The sequence below is a fragment of the Coregonus lavaretus genome (genome assembly GCF_964263955.1).
Source record: "Coregonus lavaretus genome assembly, chromosome: 20".
In the NCBI taxonomy this organism is placed as follows: Eukaryota; Metazoa; Chordata; class Actinopteri; order Salmoniformes; family Salmonidae; genus Coregonus; species Coregonus lavaretus.
In genome coordinates this window covers 24,331,459-24,353,009 of record NC_140007.1, presented here as the reverse complement: position 1 = coordinate 24,353,009, position 21,551 = coordinate 24,331,459, and the positions used below count along the sequence as shown (strand labels likewise).

Genomic DNA, 21,551 nt, shown 5'->3' with positions numbered 1-21,551 from the left:
TGTAGTGCCTTGCGGTCGGAGGCCGAGCAGTTGCCATACCAGGCAGTGTTGCAACCAGTCAGGATGCTCTCCATATAAATTGATGTAATAAGGTGATGTAAGCCCCTCTCTTATTCGAAATGTTAACCTTGGACACGTAAACACAAGACAACATTAATTTAGCTCGTTACAAACTCCAAGGCTATCTTGACTAGTTAAACCCAGCCCGACAATCTTCTTTGACAGTGGAGGTAAATATCTAAAGTCCATGGTGTAAACGGATTCAACTCACAGCAACAAACCCAGTCTAACATTAAGCAAGGAAATAAGTCATTTCAGTGTGATGCATCAATATATCAATAGGTTACACATATAGGACACTCGCTATTCACTAAGGACCAAATCATAAATTGGGAAACAGGCACATGCATTATGTAAATGAGAAACTAAAGCAGGAAAATAAAAAATCTAGTTCTGAAAAAATGTATGTGGATTTGGCCTAGAAGACTCAGCCATGACCACAATACTAGAAATCCCCTTTAGATGTTATACAACTGCTAATGCTCTTACTATTGGTTTTCAAACAATATTTAGGCCTAATTATAATGAATGAATACGCTTGTATGGGAATAAATCTCAAATCTTGCACTTTTAAAGTGCACATTGTCTTTGGGTTATGAGAGGCTCAGTCAGTGTGAATGAATGTTACATAATTCCCTCTGCATAATCTGTTTTTGGAGCAGGCATTGAATTCCAGAACACGTGCTTCAGAAGCAGTACCCCTTCTCTCCCTCCACTATAGCACAGACCACGTCAGAAATCTGGGTCAAAGTTAATTTGTACTTTTCCTGCTGTGTGCCAAAGTGCAGCATATATGTTTGGTGTAGTAGTCTCTGAAAACCCTCGATAAGCAGAGAGAAATGCATGCACCCACGGAGAAGTGAAGAAACAGCCACTGCCAGGCTTTTATTTTCCATTGCCTTGGAAATATTCAACCTATTTTTACGAAGTGCTCTCATACCCAAAGGGGTTCTTTGGGGCCACTTACAACAAGGTACTCGTCATATCTTCAGACTCAAGGTAAATTGTGACGTGGAAACAACGTTGATTCAACCCGTTTTTGCTCAGTGGGATGTTTTTTTCTCCAAATGTCTTGTCTTATCATCCGTTGAATGATAATAGTAAGGACAAATAATCATCATTTTAAAAATGAATAGATTTGGTAGATGGTTTTTCATTATTTTCACCTTCCCACATTATAATTGGAAGAAGTGTAAACTCTAACATAGCCTATTAGCTAGGAAGGTAACTCCAAACTAGGGCTGTGACGATTATGGAATTTAGGGTAATGATTAATTGTCATGCAAATCGCCACAGTTATTGTCATAATTATGATTTTGTATTTATATTTTTTGCTTGTAATGCATCATAATGCATATTTGAAAAGCATACCTAATAAATACAACTACTACATACCTAATGTATACAACACAGCTTCGCTGACACCCCTGTCTCAAAAACGAATGGTTTTGACAGCTTAGATCTTTTTGAAATGAAGCTTTTAAAAGTGCCTTTTATAAACATTTCATGCAATTGTACATCATTTGACATATTAGCAGAATATTTTTTAATACCACACAAATTACCGAAATTACAGGCTAAGAATGGACAGAGAGATAGGCCTAACGTTATGTGTTCATCTTATCATATTTCTCCAATGCCAAATCGGTGTCTTGTTTGCAACGAAACTGTCCCTGTCTGCAAATAATTAAATCTGAGACATCATTAGGAATCTGAACATCATACTTTCCAAAGTTAGGCCTAGCAGAGTAGGTCTACCGAAGCAGAACAATTTAAGCTTTACTGCTGGCTACTCTACTTCCGTGGTTTAACCCAATGAGAGAAGGTCGCAGGTGTTTCCCTAAAAACTGTCTGGGTTTAAAAAATATTCTATTGTACAAAGTGAATAGCTTAATCAATTGATATTGACGGAATTAGATTACTTCCCAAGCAAAGTCTATTTTTGTGTCTCCTCGGCTATAGAAGGTTGTAACTCAGCCTCTGAATGTCAAAGAAACGAAACAATGATATTCCCATATGCATCGGAGTCACGTCTTTCCCGGCTATTTTACAGCTTGATGCTAGCATAAAGCATCGTGGACCAAAGCACTGTTATAGATCACTTTATATAATCGGATCAGTTATTCCTCAGGCTATTTAAAGAATGCATGGTGGGTGAAGGAATTGACAACAAATCTATGGATATACCAGCCTATAGCCTAATTTCGTCTGTCAAACAGGTAGGCCTACCTCTTATTTCTTAAATAGGAAGAAATAGGCTCCAACACAAAGCCCTCATGTTGTTAGTGAAGTATAGTTAAAATGAAGACGGTTAAAATGAATTATACCTACTTGAATTTGACTTCTTTCCACACCATGAGCTGTCCATTTCCGATTGATTGTGCCACAGCTGCTGGTTAAAATTTCAGCACCACAATGTAAATTACTTGAATTTGGATTATTGTGAGGTCAATAACTCTGATAAATACATCATGGGCAAGAAACATATTGTTTTAATAAAGTCAATTATAGTAGTAACAAGGTATCAAAGTTGACCTCCGGTCCTCCTCATCTTTGCTCTCTCCTTCTCAAACTGAACATAATATAGGTTATAGGCTAGTCCGCGCGCAAGATTGGACTAGGCCTAATCAACAACAACAAAAATCGGAAGAAGCCTTTGACTCTCCCCCTGAACTGCCACGGTAGGCCTACACAGCACAGCCATTGTTTAGGCAGCACACAAAAAAAGTTATTGATCAGCAAGAGCAGAGCAGGCCGGGGCTCAGAGTTCGAATATCCATTACAGTGTGTAATGCAGCCTAGTTGTATTTACACCAACCCAGCAGCTATCTTAGAAATATAACTTTGCTCTGTGCTTCTCCGAGCATGCACTTCGTTGCCTATAGGCAATAGATCATTTGATTGAGACCACACTAAATAGACCTATAGGCATACTTGATATTGCACGCCCAGCGGAGAATCAGAGATGAGGGCCGGCATGAGGCACACGATATATAGCCTAATAACAAACAAATTCTAAAACACTGAGAAATATTGAAATGTAATCAATTACAAATTACATGACTCTCCCCTGGACTAGATTTTAAAAAAAAAAATACTAAACCCTCCCCTTGACCGAAATTGAAAAAGAAAGCCCCTCCCCCATTTTCTTACAGGTAACCATTCTGTACATTTCAATCCATCCCTTAGCAATGTGTTGGCAAAAATGAATGTCCAAGTCAAGAAAGCTTGCGCGCAGCCAGCATCATTTTCCACGACTGGTACTCGCTGGTGCTTTTTCAAAGCCTATGTCATATACTCAAGTGAGTGTAATTAGCTCCAAATAGTGTAATATACTCAATATTAGGAGTTGAGAAATGAAGTTGACATCATTAGAAAGAAGATATTCCCCTATTTTCTACTGTAGGCATGTCATTCAAAATTAGTTTAGTCTGTTATTGATAGCGATATTCATAAAAACCTTGAAATGAAACAAATATATTTCCACGTAAAAAAAATCTAAAATTGCGGACCCCCGGTTGAATATCCCTGGCATAGCCTATTGGTGTGTGTGTGTGTGTGCATGTGATATTGAACATAATAGCTACAGTGGCTTGCGAAAGTATTCACCCCCCTTGCCATTTTTCCTATTTTGTTGCCTTACAACCTGGAATTAAAATGGATTTTTTGGGGGTTTGTATCATTTGATTTACACAATATGCCTACCACTTTGAAGATGCTAAATGTTTTTTGGGGTGAAACAAACAAGAAATAAGACAAAAAAAAACAGAACTTGAGCATGCATAACTATTCAACCCCCCCTCTATAAGAATGGCACATCTAGCCACTGGGATTTTTGCCCATTCTTCAAGGCAAAACTGTTCCAGCTCCTTCAAGTTGGATGGGTTCCGCTGGTGTACAGCAATCTTTAAGTCATACCACAGATTCTCAATTGGATTGAGGTCTGGGCTTTCACTAGGCCATTCCAAGACATTTAAATGTTTCCCCTTAAACCACTTGAGTGTTGCTTTAGCAGTATGCTTAGGGTCATTGTCCTGCTGGAAGGTGAACCTCCGTCCCAGTCTCAAATCTCTGGAAAACTGAAACAGGTTTCCCTCAAGAATTTCCCTGTTTTTAGTGCCATCCATCATTCCTTCAATTCTGACCAGTTTCCCAGTCCCTGCCGATGAAAAACATCCCCACAGCATGATGCTGCCACCACCATGCTTCACTGTGGGGATGGTGTTCTCGGGGTGATGAGAGGTGTTGGGTTTGCGCCAGACATAGCGTTTTCCTTGATGGCCAAAAAGCTCAATTTTAGTTTCATCTGACCAGAGTACCTTCTTCCATATGTTTGGGGAGTCTCCCACATGCCTTTTGGCGAACACCAAACGTGTTTGCTTATTTTTTTCTTTAAGCAATGGCTTTTTTCTGGCCACTCTTCCGTAAACCCCAGCTCTGTGGAGTGTACGGCTTAAAGTGGTCCTATGGACAGATACTCCAATCTCCGCTGTGGAGCTTTGCAGCTCCTTCAGGGTTATCTTTGGTCTCTTTGTTGCCTCTCTGATTAATGCCCTCCTTGCCTGGTCCATGAGTTTTGGTGGGCAGCCCTCTCTTGGCAGGTTTGTTGTGGTGCCATATTCTTTCCATTTTTATTAATGGATTTAATGGTGCTCCGTGGGATGTTCAAAGTTTCAGATATTTTTGTATAACGCAACCCTGATCTGTACTTCTCCACAACTTTGTCCCTGACCTGTTTGGAGAGGTCCTTGGTCTTCATGGTGCTGCTTGCTTGGTGGTGCCCCTTGCCTAGTGGTGTTGCAGAATCTGGGGCCTTTCAGAACAGGTGTATATATACTGAGATCATGTGACAGATCATGTGACACTTAGATTGCACACAGGTGGACTTTATTTAACTAATTATGTGACTTCTGAAGGTAATTGGTTGCACCAGATCTTATTTAGGGGCTTCATAGCAAAGGGGGTGAATACATATGCACGCACCACTTTTCCGTTATTAATATTTTAGAATTTATTGAAACAAGTTATTTTTTTCATTTCACTTCACCAATTTGGCCTATTTTGTGTATGTCCATTACATGAAATCCAAATAAAAATCCATTTAATTACAAGTTGTAATGCAACAAAATAGTAAAAACGCCAAGAGGGATAAATACTTTTGCAAGGCACTGTATATCTGGGTCGTTCCACGAATAGAGTGCTGTTGTGTCCCTTTGATATTTTAAGTAGAAACTGTGCACCAAAATTGAATTTTAAAAGCCTGTTATATTAAATTAAGTGCCCTTTAATATAAACCACATGGAATATTTAAATAATCCGATTTTTAATATAAATAAAGACTTGCGAAAGTGCCAGAAATGTTGAAATGTCCACATCTTTTTCTGACTTCTAGGAAGATTTTAACCCACTTTTCATTTTCCCAAGTTTTCACCATCATAAATTTAGTAAAACCCTAGTTATTTTGTTGCTTTGACAAAGTCATTTCTGAAGATTGTTTTATTTCATGTGATTAGTGTTTAATTTAAGTTTGTCCTTCATTTTAAGGTCAACCTTGTTACGTGTAAAAGCAGGTGAGCTGGTTCTTCTCTTTTTGGCAATTTTCTGGTGTTTTGTAGAGCATCAAGCATAACACGTCAACCATGTTACCAATAGTTACATGGGCTAGAAATGTTTTAACAAATTTTTTTGTTAAGCTTGCATTACATTTCCCTTCCATGTTGCCCACAACATTTCCCCTGCCACAACGGGAGTTATGGCTGATTTAAGATGAAATCGTCAACCCTGTTATGGTCAACCCTATTACGGTCAACCCTGTTACTTTAATGAGCACTTTTCCTGTTACTTTAATTGGCATTTTTCTTAATTTGACCTCTTGAAATACAATTTTAAATATATATATATAAAGTGGAACATGTGCTCTTTCTGACAGAATATTCAAATTAGGTGAAATAAAGTTGGTGTTTTTTGTGTGACATAATTACACTATCCAAAAAACACTTTTCATGGAATGACCCATGTGTAAGCTACATTATACACACACACTTTTGTATTCAGGGAAAGTTGATATGAGGTTGTGTTACACAAGAGATTGCAAAATGTTATGACTTTCTGTAAATGAGTAACAGAAAGTACCTGTACATACGATCCTCAAGCTTAATCACTAGCATGAACTTACTTGAACTGAGAATTGGTTCAATAGCACATTATGCTTTCAGTGACCTCCCAGTATCAGACATGTAATGTGCCTCCCTCTGATTACACTGAATGAGATCATATCTATGTGCAGTACATATCATCCATTATCTTGTCAAAACTTGTTTGACCATGTCCATTGTGGCTCTCACAAAGGTTGGTGTCGGGTAAAGGGAGGGACCCAACTTTGGTTCAAGTTTACAACATGACTACAACTACTGCTAATCGAATGCTACTCTCATCATGTTTAATCTAAGCACGAATTATTATCAATAATTGCCTCACCTACCCTCATATCTGCCTAGCCAGCTTCATATCCTCTTCTGCCGGCAAATCTTGAAGTTGCAGTAAGTCATCTCTTTACCAATGGCAGTCTGAAAATATGCAACCAATACACACACACACACTAAACATTATGTTATACTTGGTTAGATAGGCCATTATTTTGGCTACCATGGTTATGCCCCCATAGGATGACAATGCCCTCATCCACAGGGCATGAGTGGTCACTGAATGGTTTGATGAGCATGACAATAATGTAAACCATATGCCGTGCTGGTCTCATTCACCAGATCTCACCCACAATTTAACACTTATGGGAGATTCTAGAGCGGCGCAAGAGACAGCGTTTTCCACCACCATCAACAAAACACCAAATGATGGAATTTCTCGTGGAAGAATGGTGTCACATCCCTACAATAGAGTTCCAGACACTTGTAGAATCTATGCCAAGGTGTACTGAAGCTGTTCTGGCTCGTGCTGGACCAACGCCCTATTAAGACACTTAATGTTGGTGTTTCCTTTATTTTGGCAGTTACCTGTATGTTTGAGACTATAGTCACATGAATTAATGTGTGTGTGTGTGTGTGTGTGTGTGTGGTGAGACGGGGGTGGAAAGCAGTGGTCAATTAAAACACTTTCAACTATAGAAAGCAACCGTATTTGTTACGTTCTTTTTCCTCTCCAGACAAACCATGATAGTCACCGTGGCAGCCCCACCCTGCTTCCCTCCACATCCTGCTCTCCTCCTACTGACCTGTCTCCTGTGGGTGTTCCCAGCTCAGAGCCAGGCTGGCAACATCCTGGTGTACCCTGTGGACGGCAGCCATTGGCTCAACATGGACATCCTCCTGCGAGAGCTGCACCTGCGGGGGCACTCTTTAACAGTGGTCCGCTCATCCACTAGCTGGTACGTTCCTGAACACGCCCCCCACTACTCCTCAGTCACATTGCCCGTGCCCGGGGCCAATAGCCTGGAGGACCCGCAGTACATGGCATCCTTCCTGAAGAGGAGCCTAGAGATATGGACACGAGAGCGATCCATTTTGTCCTTCATCGAGCTACAGAAGGAGACTATTAATTTGCTGGAGGAGGCCCATCGCGGCAGTGCTGAAATGGCCCGCTTAGCCATGGAGGACAAACAGTTAATGGAGAAGCTGAAGGGAGCCAATTTTGATTTAATGTTGACAGATCCTGGATTTGCAGGAGGAGTTGTATTGGGGAGTTACTTGGGTCTTCCTATTGTGCTCAACGTTCGTTGGATCACCAATGCAGAGGGACACTTTGCGATTGCACCTTCGCCCCTTTCTTACATACCAACTATTGGGTCGCTGGTCACAGATAAAATGAGTTTTGTCAACAAACTAAAAAACGTCTTGCATTATGGAATCTCTCTTTATATTGATTACGGCATAACAAGACCTCTATACCAGGGTGTGATCAACGAATTCATCGATCCAAACACCAATATCTATTCTCTCATTCAGGGGGCTGACCTATGGCTGATGAGAGTGGACTTTGTGTTTGAGTTCCCACGCCCCACCATGCCCAACGTGGTCTACATGGGGGGCTTCCAGTGTAAGCCCTCTAAGCCTTTGCCCGCAGAGTTAGAGGCATTTGTGCAGAGCTCGGGGGAACATGGGGTCGTGGTCATGTCTTTGGGGAGTCTGCTGGGTAGCCTCCTCCCGGAGATCTCAGAGGTAATTGCAGCTGCCTTCGCCCGCCTGCCTCAGAAGGTGGTGTGGAGACATACAGGAGAGAAGCCCTCTACTCTAGGCAACAACACACTACTGGTGAACTGGCTGCCTCAGAACGACCTACTTGGCCATCCCAAAACAAGAGCCTTTGTGACACACGGGGGCACCAATGGGATCTATGAAGCCATCTACCATGGGGTTCCCATGTTAGGCCTTCCTCTCATCTTTGACCAGTTTGACAACATGCTTCGTCTACAGGCCAGGGGTGTGGCTAAGATTCTCGAGGTGACGGCCCTAGAGGTGGAACCTATGACACAGGCTCTGACAGACATCCTGGACAAGAGTAAGCCCTACGGAGAGAATATGCTCAGGATGTCAAAGCTCCACCACGATACACCTCTCAAACCAATGGACAACGCCATCTTCTGGCTAGAATTTGCTATGAGGCACAAGGGTGCAGCACACTTGCGCACCGAGTCCTACAAGATGCCCTGGTATGCTTACCACAATGTGGATATACTGGTACTTCTCCTGACTGTTGTTGTCTCTGTCCTGCTACTAACCCTAATGACTTGCAGGGTTCTAGGTAGGGCTCTTTGCCGAAAGAAAAAGGAAAAACTGCAGTAGTCTCTGAAGAATTCCAGTTTTACATACTACAGTACAGTATATACAACTACGCAACTACTATATTCTACTACAAGACAAATAGGCATGAAACATTGTCAAAATCACAAATGTTTATATTAGACTAGAGCCGGTTTCAGTCATTCTCAATTATTCTATTTCTTGTAATAAAATACAAACAGCAGTAAAGCATTTAAAATCAATGCAATCTGCTCAAAATGTCACATTGTTTATACAACATTTTTATTGACTTTTAAACAACGTATTTTTGTATTTGTGCAGACAAATGTACCAGTCACATATCAATGTAAATATTCACGTAATACCACAATCTCTTTTTTGGTCCAAAAAAGAAAAAGAAAAAAACACAACATACGGCGAATATGGGCAAACAATGTGATGCATTTCTTGCTTTTATGTCCTTGGTTTCTGAGTAGAGGATTTGACTATGTTTGTGTGCTACAGGTGAATATTTAAAACAGATAAAAAATAAAGTGCTCCTTCCCATCTGCTGTATGGTATGTATTGACAATATCGCTCCAATTTATGAACAGTTCCATTTGCTTGCACTACGCAAGAAAAATGAATTTAAAAAAGTTCCAAAGAAAACTAAATATAGCCTATTGAATTATCTACAGGTTACAGAAGTTGTCTCATGTTTCTGGGGATCATAATCAGACATGCAATCTATTAAGACAGGTGCTTAAAAACAATAACATAGAAACTATATAGTAGATACCAGTTTGCAACTTTGTGTTATATTCCATTAGGGAAACATATGAACAGCTGTATTGCATTGTAATACTTGCTTTAATGTGTGGTATGGCAAACTTCTCTATAACTTCAGTTGGCTGAGGGGACTAGTTTTTCAAATCTATCTATCTATCTATAGATAATTGGTTACAATTCCTTTTAAATGTATTTTTCTCATCCAACAGCAAGAAAAAGTAGCAGTAAAACTGAAATAAAAGATGGCACGTGACATATTGCAAAACAATGTGAATTTAATTTCTGGTGTTCTTACTTAAAACAGAACCTTATGTACCAAGATTAGATTTTAGTACCAAATATGATTAGCTCTTTTATTTAACATATGGAAAGGTAAAGGGAAATGTCACTGATAATTTTAACAAGTTAAAAGCAAGAGTGAATTTTGAAAGCGGTTGGCAAAATCATTTAATCTTCCATAAAAAAGTATATTGATCCAGGAAAAGAGACTATAAGTAGCAGCGCTGAAATGCTAATCTTGTTGGCTATAACATTCATTTACCAACACAAATTAAAACATATTAGGGGAATACAAATATTACAGATACTGCACTCTGATTAACTATATTACCTTTTCATGTGGGAGGAATCGTATAGATATTGAACATCTGTTCAAAGTAACAGATGTACACATTATACACTCAACCTATAGAAAATGTTGCCTAGAAAACACCCTCATATGTCAGAGGTATAGCCAACTGTATTAAATAATCTATCAGATGGCAGTCTTTGCTCAATGTTATTGTCTGTGGGTCTGACTCTGTCCGTACGTTCGTCACACGCGATATCTCAGACAGCACTGGGCCGATTTTGACAAAACGTAGGTAAGTGATGCATCTTGCCGTACAGATCCAGCATTTAGAAAATTACACTGATTGGCCCAAGGCGGTACGACATGTTTACTGTTCCTTGTTTCCTAAAGCAAGTATCAGAGGCTCCTAACTTGGGTAGCACTACACTATGCTACATTGTCTGATTGATTCTAGGGTAATGAACTGTGGACAAAGATGTCCTGAAAATGTGGTCCAAAATAATCACCAACTACTCTGGTCTTGCACATTTGCATGAAACAAAATATACCTAATTATACCGTTGTAGTAAAATGTATGATGACTTGGAAAGCAGATCAAAGACAGTATTCCATCAATATTAAGAGAGTCTGCTAAAATTAAAAATTTAAAAATATTGATCAACTCAATAAAATACAATTGTTCTCTGTGTACTTCACTAACTAAATGGTTGATAAATACTAAATGCAGTGTGTACAGTCGTGGTCAAAAGTTTTGAGAATGACACAAATACTAATTTTCACACTGCCTCAGTTTTGATGATGGCAATTTGCATATACTCCAGAATGTCATGAAGAGTGATCAGATGAATTGCAATTAATTGCAAAGTCCCTCTTTGCCATGAAAAATAAATTAATCCCCCAAAAACATTTCCACTGGATTTCAGCCCTGCCACAAAAGGACCAGCTGCCATCATGTCAGTGATTCTCTCGTTAACACAGGTGAGAGTGTTGACGAGGACAAGGCTGGAGATCACTCTGTCATGCTGATTGAGTTAGAATAACAGACTGGAAGCTTTAAAAGGAGGGTGGTGCTTGAAATCATTGTTCTTCCTCTGTTAACCATGGTTACCTGCAAGGAAACACGTGCCGTCATCATTGCTTTGCACAAAAAGGGCTTCACAGGCAAGGATATTGCTGCTAGTAAGATTGCACCTAAATCAACCATTTATCGGATCATCAAGAACTTCAAGGAGAAAGGTTCAATTGTTGTGAAGAAGGCGTCAGGGCGCCCAAGAAAGTCCAGCAAGCGCCAGGACCGTCTCCTAAAGTTGATTCAGCTGCGGGATCGGGGCACCACCAGTGCAGAGCTTGCTCAGGAATGGCAGGAGGCAGGTGTGAGTGCATCTGCACGCACAGTGAGGCGAAGACTTTTGGAGGATGGCCTGGTGTCAAGAAGGGCAGCGAGGAAGCCACTTCTCTCCAGGAAAAACATCAGGGACAGACTGATATTCTGCAAAAGGTACAGGGATTGGACTGCTGAGGACTGGGGTAAAGTCCTTTTCTCTGATGAATCCCCTTTCCGATTGTTTGGGGCATCTGGAAAACACCTTGTCCGGAGAAGACAAGGTGAGCGCTACCATCAGTCCTGTGTCATGCCAACAGTAAAGCATCCTGAGACCATTCATGTGTGGGGTTGCTTCTCAGCCAAGGGAGTGGGCTCACTCACAATTTTGCCTAAGAACACAGCCATGAATAAAGAATGGTACCAACACATCCTCTGAGAGCAACTTCCCCCAACCATCCAAGAACAGTTTGGTGATGACCAATGCCTTTACCAGCATAATGGAGCACCTTGCCATAAGGCAAAAGTGATAACTAAGTGGCTCAGGGAACAAAACATCGAAATGTTGGGTCCATGGCCAAACTCCCCAGACCTTAATCCCATTGAGAACTTGTGGCCGATCCTCAAGAGGCAGGTGGACAAACAAAACCCCACAAATTCTGACAAACTCCAAGCATTGATTATGCAAAAATGGGCTGCCATCAGTCAGGATGTGGCCCAGAAGTTAATTGACAGCATGCCAGGGCAGATTGCAGAGGTCTTGAAAAAGAAGGGTCAACACTGCAAATATTGACTCTTTGCATAAACGTAATGTAATTGTCAATAAAAGCTTGTAATTATACTTCAGTATACCATAGTAAAATCTGACAAAAATATCTCATAACACTGAAGCAGCGAACTTTGTGAAGACCAATACTTGTGTCATTCTCAAAACTTTTGACCACGACTGTAGAGCCTTTTCTCTTTACATGGAATGACCATTAAAAAGCAAAAATAAGGGGGGAACTATGTATGTTTGTTGTAACTCAAATATAATAAAACTACAAAACAATTGTTTAAAGTTGAGGTCCACATAAGGTGAAACAGGTTTTGTTTATGAAACAGCGCAGAGGAGCTTCGTGGTAAAAAAAAACGTGTAGGACCTACTCTGCTGTTCTATCGCGCTTGCAATGATGTGAGATGATGTCCGAGGGAAAAAACAGGGTTTCTTGTTTGAAGTACTGTCTTTGTTGTTGTAATATCGCAAACAGACGTGGCAATTTCACTGCTAAGAATTCCAGCTTTAATGAATAAATGTGTATATTTTTTCTAATGAAATTCTAATATTGACAAGCAAATCAAGAAATAGAAATCTGAGCCATGGGTGAATACACATTTTCTAAAAGGTCATTAATATTTGAGATGGGAGGGTAGATACAGTATTTGGGGAGCAAAATTATTTCAAAATGACTTGCTGTTTTTTAAATACTTATTACTGCATTCTATGTTGTTGAATTTGTTTGTGTTGCAATTTTCAAGCACATCTGAGACCACACAGTACGGTTAATCTTTTAAATCCTTGTTGAACCAAATCAACAAGAACGACCCGCACAAGATTTGTTCATTTGACAACGTACCAAAAGTGTTGGATAAAAATGTTTCTAAATTATTTACTACCAAATAATTGTATGATGGTATGTCTCTGGCTTACAATGATTCTGTCCTTGTCTGGCAGTAAACAAAATTCTAAATGTCCCAACAGGGACTTGCCTGTTTATAGCAATGTGTAGTAATAGTCTACTAGGGGCCATTTCAAGAACACTTTATGGCAAAGAGCTGTGTGATACCAAAATAAAATGTTAAATCAGATTTTATAGTCAATTCACAAGTTACAATATAAAATATTAGCATTGTCCTTCCAGCAGAAAAAAACAAAACCTTCAACATTCAAAACACTTATCTTATGTCTGTGTTCCATACATCTAACTCAACTTACTCTTGCTCACTTTTATTTCACATTCCCTTCATAGATGAAAGGGCAGGGCACCCAGCATACTTCTTTGTGAATCAGACCGTACTTTCCACTTTCCTTGCTTCTGTCAAGTCAAGTTCTCTTATTTGGGACACGGGTGCCCACTCAAAAAGAAGCAGACATGCGCTTCTAGGAGGATGGAGTCCCTCTGCTCCCTTCGGGTGCGGCTGCAGCCCCGGCCCCACCTCCAGTGACCAGGTTCCGGAGCAGCTTGCGGCGGCCGGCCTGATAGTCCTCCTCATCTACATTGACCAGCAGTTTGATGGCCTCATGGCCCACCGCCTGTTTGAGTGAGTCTGTGATGAAGACACCCTTCAGGGCCTCCAGCAGGGAGCCGTTGATGTAGTCCCGCCAGAAAGCATCTAGGTATGTGAGCTCTGAGAACTTGATGTCACAGATTATGGAGCCCAGGTCCCGGGACTTGAGAATAGTGTTTGCCTGGTTGAACCTCTCAAACTGCCTCTCCAGAGCCTCCTGCTTGTTGGAGAAGACGTTTCCCTGAAGCGCTGATTCATGCTGGCAATACTCGGCACGCACTCGTAAGCGGATGTCTGCAGGGGTGTGGGGTGAATAGGGAAGAGCAAGGGGAATGGTTACACAGAGGAAGAGTGTGCCGTCTAATGCCATGGAAACTATACAGTCAAGGAATTCTGGAGCAATTTAGACTTTTAATTCAGCATCTGTATAGTTTGGTCGCAGATATGTATGCATGTGCTTTAGCCAACTCTTTTGTCATTTATTGTCATGAAAGAACTGTCAAAAAGTAGATACACACATGCGGCCTCTGAAGGCATAAAGTTACTAAACAAGTTGCTTTTGAATTATTTTGAGGGGATATTTTTCATGCTTTCACAATAAACACCCAAAATTCCCTTACCACAGGTTTGCTTCTCCCTGCAGTCTCCTGTGGTGTGGGCCCTCTTCCTCTTGCGGCTGGGTAATGGGGGGCCTGGCTTGGTGCGGGGGGAGCCCACCTGGGGTCCCGATGGAGAACAGCATATTACTGGTTGGGGGCCTGTTAATGGAGTGGGAAAAAAATGCTAAGACATTTACAGATGTATTCATTTCACTATTTCCACACACACACACATATACTGTATGTAGATGTATACATGCAGAGTCACACATTCACCTGTCCTCCTATGGGGTGCAGCCTCCCTGCTCTCTCCTCCTCTGGGGGACACATAACGCACCGACGTCTCTTCCAGGTACTTATCCACTGGGTCTGGGCACACTGAAAGGAATGCTTTTGGTTAGTGACTTAATATTAAAATGTAACGTAAATTGTAAATTATTAACTAAGAAAACACAGAAAGTGTGTTTTCAAGAGGATGGTGAAAAGGGGGAATTTTTTTTTGGAATAACATTTTGGAGATTGACAACCTAAGTTTTTCTGTCTTGACGCCAATACATTTTGTTTGCTCTTTCATTTTCAATAGAATTTTAGTGGGCCTGAGAAAGACAAAGGTTGAGAAGGAAACCACCACTCACCGGTCTGTCTCTTCCTGAGTGTGACGTAGGGCAGCAGGTCGTGGCGTGTGATGATGCGGAGCAGCTGCAGGACGTGTCTGAAGTTGGTCTCATCACAGCGCCCCTGGCGCTCCAGAGCTAGCAGGAAGTCCTGGCCGCTCCTGATGCCTCCGCGCTCATACTCGTCGATGACGTCCACGAACAGGAAGGAGAGCACTCGCACGTCGCGGTGCGTGAGCTGGGCTCCCACTATGTCAAACATGCGGTGTAGTGAGTACAAGCCGTAAGAGTTGTCTACGGCCTCCTCAGGCCAGTGTTCGAAGCGTCCCGACGAGTGCCTCCTGGGGGTGGCAGAGTTAGTGCAGGAGGCCGAGGCGCCCCTGTTCACTGCCACTCCACTGGAGGTCCCCACCGATGAGGACCCCACACCACCCATCAGACCTCTGTGGGGGGCAAGGTGCCCCGCAGCACTACTCTGAGTAGAGTCCAGCTGGTTTGGATTAATGTGAGGTCTACCGTGGTGAGCTGACGAGTTCTGGGGGACGAGGAGGGGAGGGTTGACGTTTGCATTGGGGAGGAGATGCTGCTGTGAGGTCATCACTTTGTGTTAGGGGTGGACGATGACAACGGGATGCAGAAATCCCAACAACTTCTATGTTGTGTCTGAATACTTTAACTGCTTTCCTACAAAAAAAAGAGGGACAAAACACTTCACACCTGGCAAAACAGTAAAAGATCGGAACTGAAAGAGAGCATAAACTCAAACAATCTCAAACAAAGGAATGACTTTTAACATGAAATTAGGTTGATTATCTACACTTAAGTTTCAGCATCTAGATAGGTAACTAAGCTCTCTCTACTGTGTAGCTAAACTACTAACGTTAACGTTAGTGTCTACCAAGTCTATAGCTAGCAAGCTAACCAGACTGCAAGTTCCTAATGTAATGATAACAGCTAGCTTCTAGGCCAAATCATATTGCCCGGTTTATCCTTTTAAAATAAGAATAACACTTATTTGAGTAAGGGAAACAAATGTACACAACATCAGTGATGATATCAGTGACGTAACTCTCTAACTAAGTTTACTAAACATCAACATGGAAAATGGGCAATGATGACTGGCTTTCTAGGCTAGCTCAATGCACCAATCCAACAACAACGTAGCTACAGTAGGTAGCTAGCGCCATTCAGACAGGCAGAGGTCCAAGCTAGCTGGCTAGCTATATACAATAGCATAGCCAGTATATAGATCATCTTTGGTATAACTAGCTAACGTTAATCACAACAGTCAGGAAGCTAGCTAGGTAACGTTAGTTCTTGTTAACAACAATGACCATCTAACGTTACAGTCAGTACAGTAGCTACTAGTTAGTTAAGTTAGCTACATGAGGTCATTGTTCAATTTCCCTAACCCTAAATAACTAGCTAACGTTAGCTGGATAAACCACCCAGATAACTGGCTAACCACCAAGCTACAAGCAGCTTGTTATTGTGGAAACGTAGTTAACGTTAGCTAACAAGTAGCTGGTATGTAGCTAGCTAGCTAACGCGTTACATCAACTCGTTTAAATTGTAATTAACTAACGTTAGCTAGCTTGCTAAACGTTATTTAGTTACACACAACAACAAAAAAGTGGTCACAATAAATTAAACGACACTATCGGTAGCTAGCTAATGTTTGCTTAGGGGCTGGTTTGCTTATGCTAGCTAGTTGGCTAACTTTAGCAATGTAGATAACTAGTGCTAACAATGTTTACCTTAGCTACGTTACCTTAAGTTAATAACGTTAGCTACATTGATTCAAAATAAATCAACTTGAAAGACCGTACCTACTTACTTAACGTTCTTTGTGGAATGCTAAGCTCCTTCAAGATCAGAAAACACAATTATGGTGGATAATGTCAATATTTCCAGAGGCTAACAATTAGCATGCCCATTTTCCTTTCTCAGCTAAAATGAAAGAATATCCGGTACACAGTGGGATTCACATCCAGGTTATTAATTCAGGCCCTGTTAGAATACTTGTAAACCAGACAGTCTTTGCTTGTAAAGTGCATCCTTCCTTCCTTCCTCTCTCTCTTGAACTAATCTTTCATGTAAACATGAAATTGATCCTTTGTTTATGACAACATAAACAGGAGTATGTTTTTGGGTTATGAAAGGTGATATGCAGCTCATAACGGAGGCATTTACAAATTAGGCTTCAAGATGCGTAGCCTATGACAGCAGGACATCTTTCTGATCGCACCTATACTATACATGTAATTCAATATAGCCTACACAGTATTCACAGTATATATGATGGGGATTTTAATCTTTGTTTATACAGGTACCGGTAAGTAAATTAAGAAACAATTATTGTTTACAATGACAACTTGTCCGTTGAAACAAGAACCTATTTGAAAAAGAAAGTAACAGGCTGACGTGGAGAGAGTGAGCTGTACTTGGGCTCGATCCATGGATTCTGCGGTGCAGAGACGAGAGCTGTACTCCCTGCGCCACAAAAGCTTATGCCTAAGGGCTGAGGCAGAGCATCTTTCCATTCTCACCAAACCCCAAATGGCAACAGTTCCCTACAAAGGCCATCCCACAGCTACCACCAATGTAGCCTAATATGCACTATACTTTACTTGTGGTTATTATAAAATAATATAGACACAGGCTACTGATTGAGGATGAATCCACACTGGAAGCTTTACTTCTTAACACACACTACAGTTGCCCTGTAGGACACCTCATCCAAATACCACAAACATATCACAACAAAATCATCCACAACTCAAATGCCAAATGATTTCATATTGCTCTGCTCCATTGGCAACATTTAGCACATTAAGTCAAATAGATCCCGGTTTACTAAATAGATAGACACAATGTCTTGGAAAACATCTGTCCCGTCTTCACACTCCTTATCCTTAGTTCTTCCCAGAATAAAAAAAAAAAAACTCAAATGTGCTTCTCAAATGTATTTATTTTATGAGTACTTTGTGCCCAGAATGTCCTTGATATGCATCTCTAACTTTGGTCCCGGCAGCTATTGGATGTACATGTTTTTGTTCCAGCCCAGCACTTACACACCTGATTCAATTTCCAGAACTGGAGATGGAGACCCCAGTTCAACTGTATATGTATGTTTCAACTGACCTGGTTGCACACAGCTTCTCCATATCGTACAAATGAGGCAAAGTGTTCACAGTTGAGTGAGAATAGTCGGTATGGGAACTCTGTGTTCATCAGAGCATCACACCTCTGCCTCATATTTTCCTGTGATGAGGGCTGGTGGCCATGTTTGTTGTTGCTGATCATCACATGAACTCCTTTGGGCACGGTGACCTCCATCAGATGCATCCTGTGTATCTTGGTCTGCCCAAGAAGGAGGTCACCACACACAGGAAATGCTGCTTGCAGGTCATGGCGGATGGTACTCATCAGCCGCCCCTCATCTAGGATCAAAGCAGTTTGGGAATAAAGATGCACTTGAGGGTCATAAAATAGTAATTACATAAAAAGAGTTGTCAATTTGTTGACTCAAGACTTTATGGGTATCATTAACTCTAAATATCAATATATGAACTCTGTAACACACCAATCTTGCGTTACCCTGCTTTCACATTCATGTCTCACCTGCCACTGCAAAATGGATTATGTGTCCATCTTCATCATATACACCCCAATGTGAGTATCCAATAGGGTAAGATAATTCGATCAAGTCTCCAAACTTGGCAGCTGACACAATTTCATCAATCTGTACAGAACATACCATAAGCAATGCATTCAAAACTCCACCCTGTGACAGTTTACCTATCCGGTTTAGGAGCAGGTTTGACAACATTGTAGACGCAGGTGCAGGTTGGTAAATGATTTCACACAATAGTTCTTGCAATTTTCCAACATTCAATCAGTAGGCTTACTGTAGTTGAGTTATAGACTTGCAGTGCTGATTTTTTTTTTTTTTTAAGACACATCATACAGTGCCTTCAGAAAGTATTCACACCCCTCGACCTTTTCCACATTTTGTTGGTGTTACAGTCTGAAATTAAATTGCGATGTTTTGTCACTGGCCAACACACAATACCCCATAATGTCAAAGTGGAAATATGTTTTTAGACATTTTTACAAATAAATTAAAAATGAAAAGCTGAAATGTCTTGAGTCAATAAGTATTCAACCCCATTGTTATGGCATGCATAAATAAGGTCAGGAGTAAAAATTTGCTTAACAAGTCACATAATAAGTTACATGGACTCACTCCGTGTGCAATAATAGTGTTTAACATGATTTTTGAATGACTACCACATCTCTGTACCCCACTCATTTAATTATCTATATGGTCCGTCAGTTGAGCAGTGAATTACAAACACAGATTCAACCACACAGACCAGGGAAGTTTTCCAATGCGTCACAAAGAAGGCCACCTATTGGTAAAAAAAAAAAAAAAAAAAAAAATCATACATTGAATATCCCTTTGAGCATGGTGAAGTTATTAATTACACTTTGGGTGGTGTATCAATACACCCAGTCACTACAAATATACAGGCATCCTTCCTAATTCAGTTGCCGGAGGGGAAGGAAACCGGTCAGGAATTGCACCATAAGGCCAATGGTGACTTTAAAACAGTTACAGAGTTTAATGGCTGTGATAGTTGAAAACTTTGGATGGTTCAACAACATTGTAGTTACTCCACAATACTAACCTAATTGACAGAGTGAAGAAAAGGAAGCCTGTACAGAATACAAATATTCCAAAACGTGCATCCTGTTTGCAATAAGGCACTAAAGTAAAACTGCAAAAAATGTGGCAAAGAAATTAACTTCATGTCCTAAATACAAAGCGTTTGTTTGGAGCAAATCCAACACAACACATCACTAAGTATCACTCTTCAAATGTTCAAGCATTGTGGTGGCTGCATCATGTTATGGGTATGCTTGTCATCGGCAAGGACTAGGGAGTTTTTTTTATGATACAAAAAACAGAATAGAGTTAAGCACGGGAAAAATCCTAGTGGAAAACCTGGTTCAGTCTGCTTTCCGACAGACACTGGAAGACGAATTCACCTTTCAGGAGGACAATAACTTAAAACACAAGGCCAAATATACACTGGAGTTGCTTACCAATACGACATTGAATGTTGCTGAGTGGACTAGTTACAGTTTTGACTTAAAATCGGCTTGAGAATCTATGGCAAGACTTGAAAATGGCTGTCTAGCAATGATCAACAACCAACTTGACAGAGCTTGAAGAATTTTAAAAAGAATAATGTGCAAATATTGTACAATCCAGGTGTGCAGAGCACTTAGAGACTTAACCAGAAAGACTCACAGCTGTAATCGCTGCCAAAGGTGAATCTAACATTTATTGACTCAGGGGGTTGAATACTTATCTAATCAAGATATATTAGTGGTTTATTATTCATTACTTTATTTTTTTTAACAAATGTTAGAATTCTTCTTCCACTTTGACATTACATAGTACTTTGTATAGATCGATGACAAAAAATGACAATTCAATTAATTTTAATCCAACTTTGTAACACAAAACATTTAGGAAAAAGTCAAGGGGCGTGAATACTTTCTGAAGGCACTATACATTATACATTTACGTCATTTAGCAGACGCTCTTATCCAGAGCGACTTACAGTTAGTGAGTGCATACATTTTTATTTTTCATACTGGAATCGAACCCACAACCCTGGCGTTGCAAATGCCACACTCTACCAACTGAGCTACATCCCTGCCGGCCATTCCCTCCCCTACCCTGGACGACACTGGGCCGCCCCTTGGGTCTCCCAGTCGCGGCCGGCTACGACAGAGCCTGGATATGAACCAGGATTTCTAGTGGCACAGCTAGCACTGCGATGCAGTGCCTTAGACCACTGCAACACTCGGGAGGACATTATAGGACATTATATTATAGGCCTACATCTCATCTGTCATTTAACGACACTGTAGGCTACATAGGCCCACTATTTTGTAAAGTTGGTAGTTGGTCAAGAAATAAACTATAAGAGTGATTTATTAATAACCTGCTTTCAAAACATAATACACACACAAGGAAGGATTTACCCAAGTTCTGGAGGTGCACATTCCTTACCCGCAGCAGAAAGATAGGCTACAGTCACAGAGTACAGTAAAGCTGACAGGTGTTCTCGCGCGTTAATTAAAATGCAAATTGGTCAAATGTAAATTACATTTACAAACGAATTTCATCATCACTGACTGCTGTAGAACGCAATATTTTCTTAGTACATTAGGCTATGGTAAAATATATTATAGCTTACCTGCTGCGTGTAGTCCATTCTTGTGTCAATAGTTTTGACAACTAAATCTTAGCAGGTTTGGTGGCAGGGCGTGTTTTTCGAGTTTAAGGGAAAGTCGTTTGTAAAATGTTTTAAGTGTCAGTGACTCATTAATGTTTGGCTAGTATTTATATTATTGTCAGGCTGAAGCCTATTAAAACATTAGCCAGTCTGCAAGAATATTGAGAATATTCTAATAGGTAGGATAAAGTAGTAGAATATTGAATTTGTTGAAGAAATCACAAGATTTCATAAAAAGGTAGGCAAAATGTATTCTAAATAATTTCCAATAAGCCTATTC

General features: G+C 40.6%; 3 protein-coding genes across 9 annotated transcripts; 1 reads left to right on the top strand and 2 right to left on the bottom strand.

Annotated features, from left to right (window-relative positions):
* The first annotated feature begins 778 nt into the window (after nucleotides 1-778).
* Nucleotides 779-9,076, top strand: LOC311147473 (UDP-glucuronosyltransferase 2C1-like). Of its 4 annotated transcripts, XM_084184187.1 has the most exons (4): nucleotides 991-1,059; nucleotides 2,648-2,741; nucleotides 5,605-5,630; nucleotides 7,220-9,076. In XM_084184187.1, the coding sequence occupies exon 4, from the start codon at nucleotides 7,227-7,229 to the stop codon at nucleotides 8,853-8,855; it is 1,629 nt and encodes a 542-aa protein (XP_084040313.1). In that variant the 5' UTR covers nucleotides 991-1,059; nucleotides 2,648-2,741; nucleotides 5,605-5,630; nucleotides 7,220-7,226; the 3' UTR covers nucleotides 8,856-9,076. The 4 variants fall into 4 exon arrangements, with proteins under 4 accessions (XP_084040311.1, XP_084040314.1, XP_084040313.1 ...); XM_084184185.1 differs by lacking the exon at nucleotides 2,648-2,741 and having other exon boundaries at nucleotides 779-1,059; XM_084184186.1 differs by lacking the exons at nucleotides 991-1,059; nucleotides 2,648-2,741 and adding an exon at nucleotides 1,126-1,160.
* A 3,761-nt stretch (nucleotides 9,077-12,837) lies between these two features.
* Nucleotides 12,838-16,922, bottom strand: LOC311147475 (death effector domain-containing protein-like). Of its 4 annotated transcripts, none has more exons than XM_084184195.1 (5): nucleotides 16,784-16,922; nucleotides 14,976-15,638; nucleotides 14,617-14,718; nucleotides 14,362-14,499; nucleotides 12,838-14,035 (listed from the first exon to the last, which is right to left on the bottom strand). In XM_084184195.1, the coding sequence occupies exons 2-5, from the start codon at nucleotides 15,550-15,552 to the stop codon at nucleotides 13,614-13,616; spliced, it is 1,239 nt and encodes a 412-aa protein (XP_084040321.1). In that variant the 5' UTR covers nucleotides 15,553-15,638; nucleotides 16,784-16,922; the 3' UTR covers nucleotides 12,838-13,613. The 4 variants fall into 4 exon arrangements, with proteins under 4 accessions (XP_084040321.1, XP_084040320.1, XP_084040322.1 ...); XM_084184194.1 differs by having other exon boundaries at nucleotides 16,792-16,922; XM_084184196.1 differs by having other exon boundaries at nucleotides 16,788-16,890.
* A 320-nt stretch (nucleotides 16,923-17,242) lies between these two features.
* On the bottom strand, nucleotides 17,243-21,269 carry LOC311147466 (phospholipase A and acyltransferase 1-like). The gene is made up of 3 exons (XM_084184169.1): nucleotides 21,233-21,269; nucleotides 18,579-18,699; nucleotides 17,243-18,397 (listed from the first exon to the last, which is right to left on the bottom strand). Exons 1-3 carry the CDS (start codon nucleotides 21,248-21,250, stop codon nucleotides 18,090-18,092), a joined length of 447 nt encoding a protein of 148 aa, XP_084040295.1. The 5' UTR covers nucleotides 21,251-21,269; the 3' UTR covers nucleotides 17,243-18,089.
* Nucleotides 21,270-21,551: the final 282 nt, after the last annotated feature.

Coding starts and splice junctions, on each gene's coding strand:
- LOC311147473 (XM_084184185.1), top strand. CDS start 904: ATGCACCCACGGAGAAGTGAAGAAACAGCCACTGCCAGGCTTTTATTT. Junction 1,060..5,604: donor GTCATATCTTCAGACTCAAG/GTAAATTGTGAC, acceptor CTTCATTTTAAG/GTCAACCTTGTTACGTGTAA. Junction 5,631..7,219: donor CTTGTTACGTGTAAAAGCAG/GTGAGCTGGTTC, acceptor TTTCCTCTCCAG/ACAAACCATGATAGTCACCG.
- LOC311147475 (XM_084184195.1), bottom strand. CDS start 15,552: ATGACCTCACAGCAGCATCTCCTCCCCAATGCAAACGTCAACCCTCCC. Junction 14,719..14,975: donor ACTCAGGAAGAGACAGACCG/GTGAGTGGTGGT, acceptor CATTCCTTTCAG/TGTGCCCAGACCCAGTGGAT. Junction 14,500..14,616: donor TGCACCCCATAGGAGGACAG/GTGAATGTGTGA, acceptor CTCCATTAACAG/GCCCCCAACCAGTAATATGC.
- LOC311147466 (XM_084184169.1), bottom strand. Junction 18,398..18,578: donor AATCCATTTTGCAGTGGCAG/GTGAGACATGAA, acceptor CTTTGATCCTAG/ATGAGGGGCGGCTGATGAGT.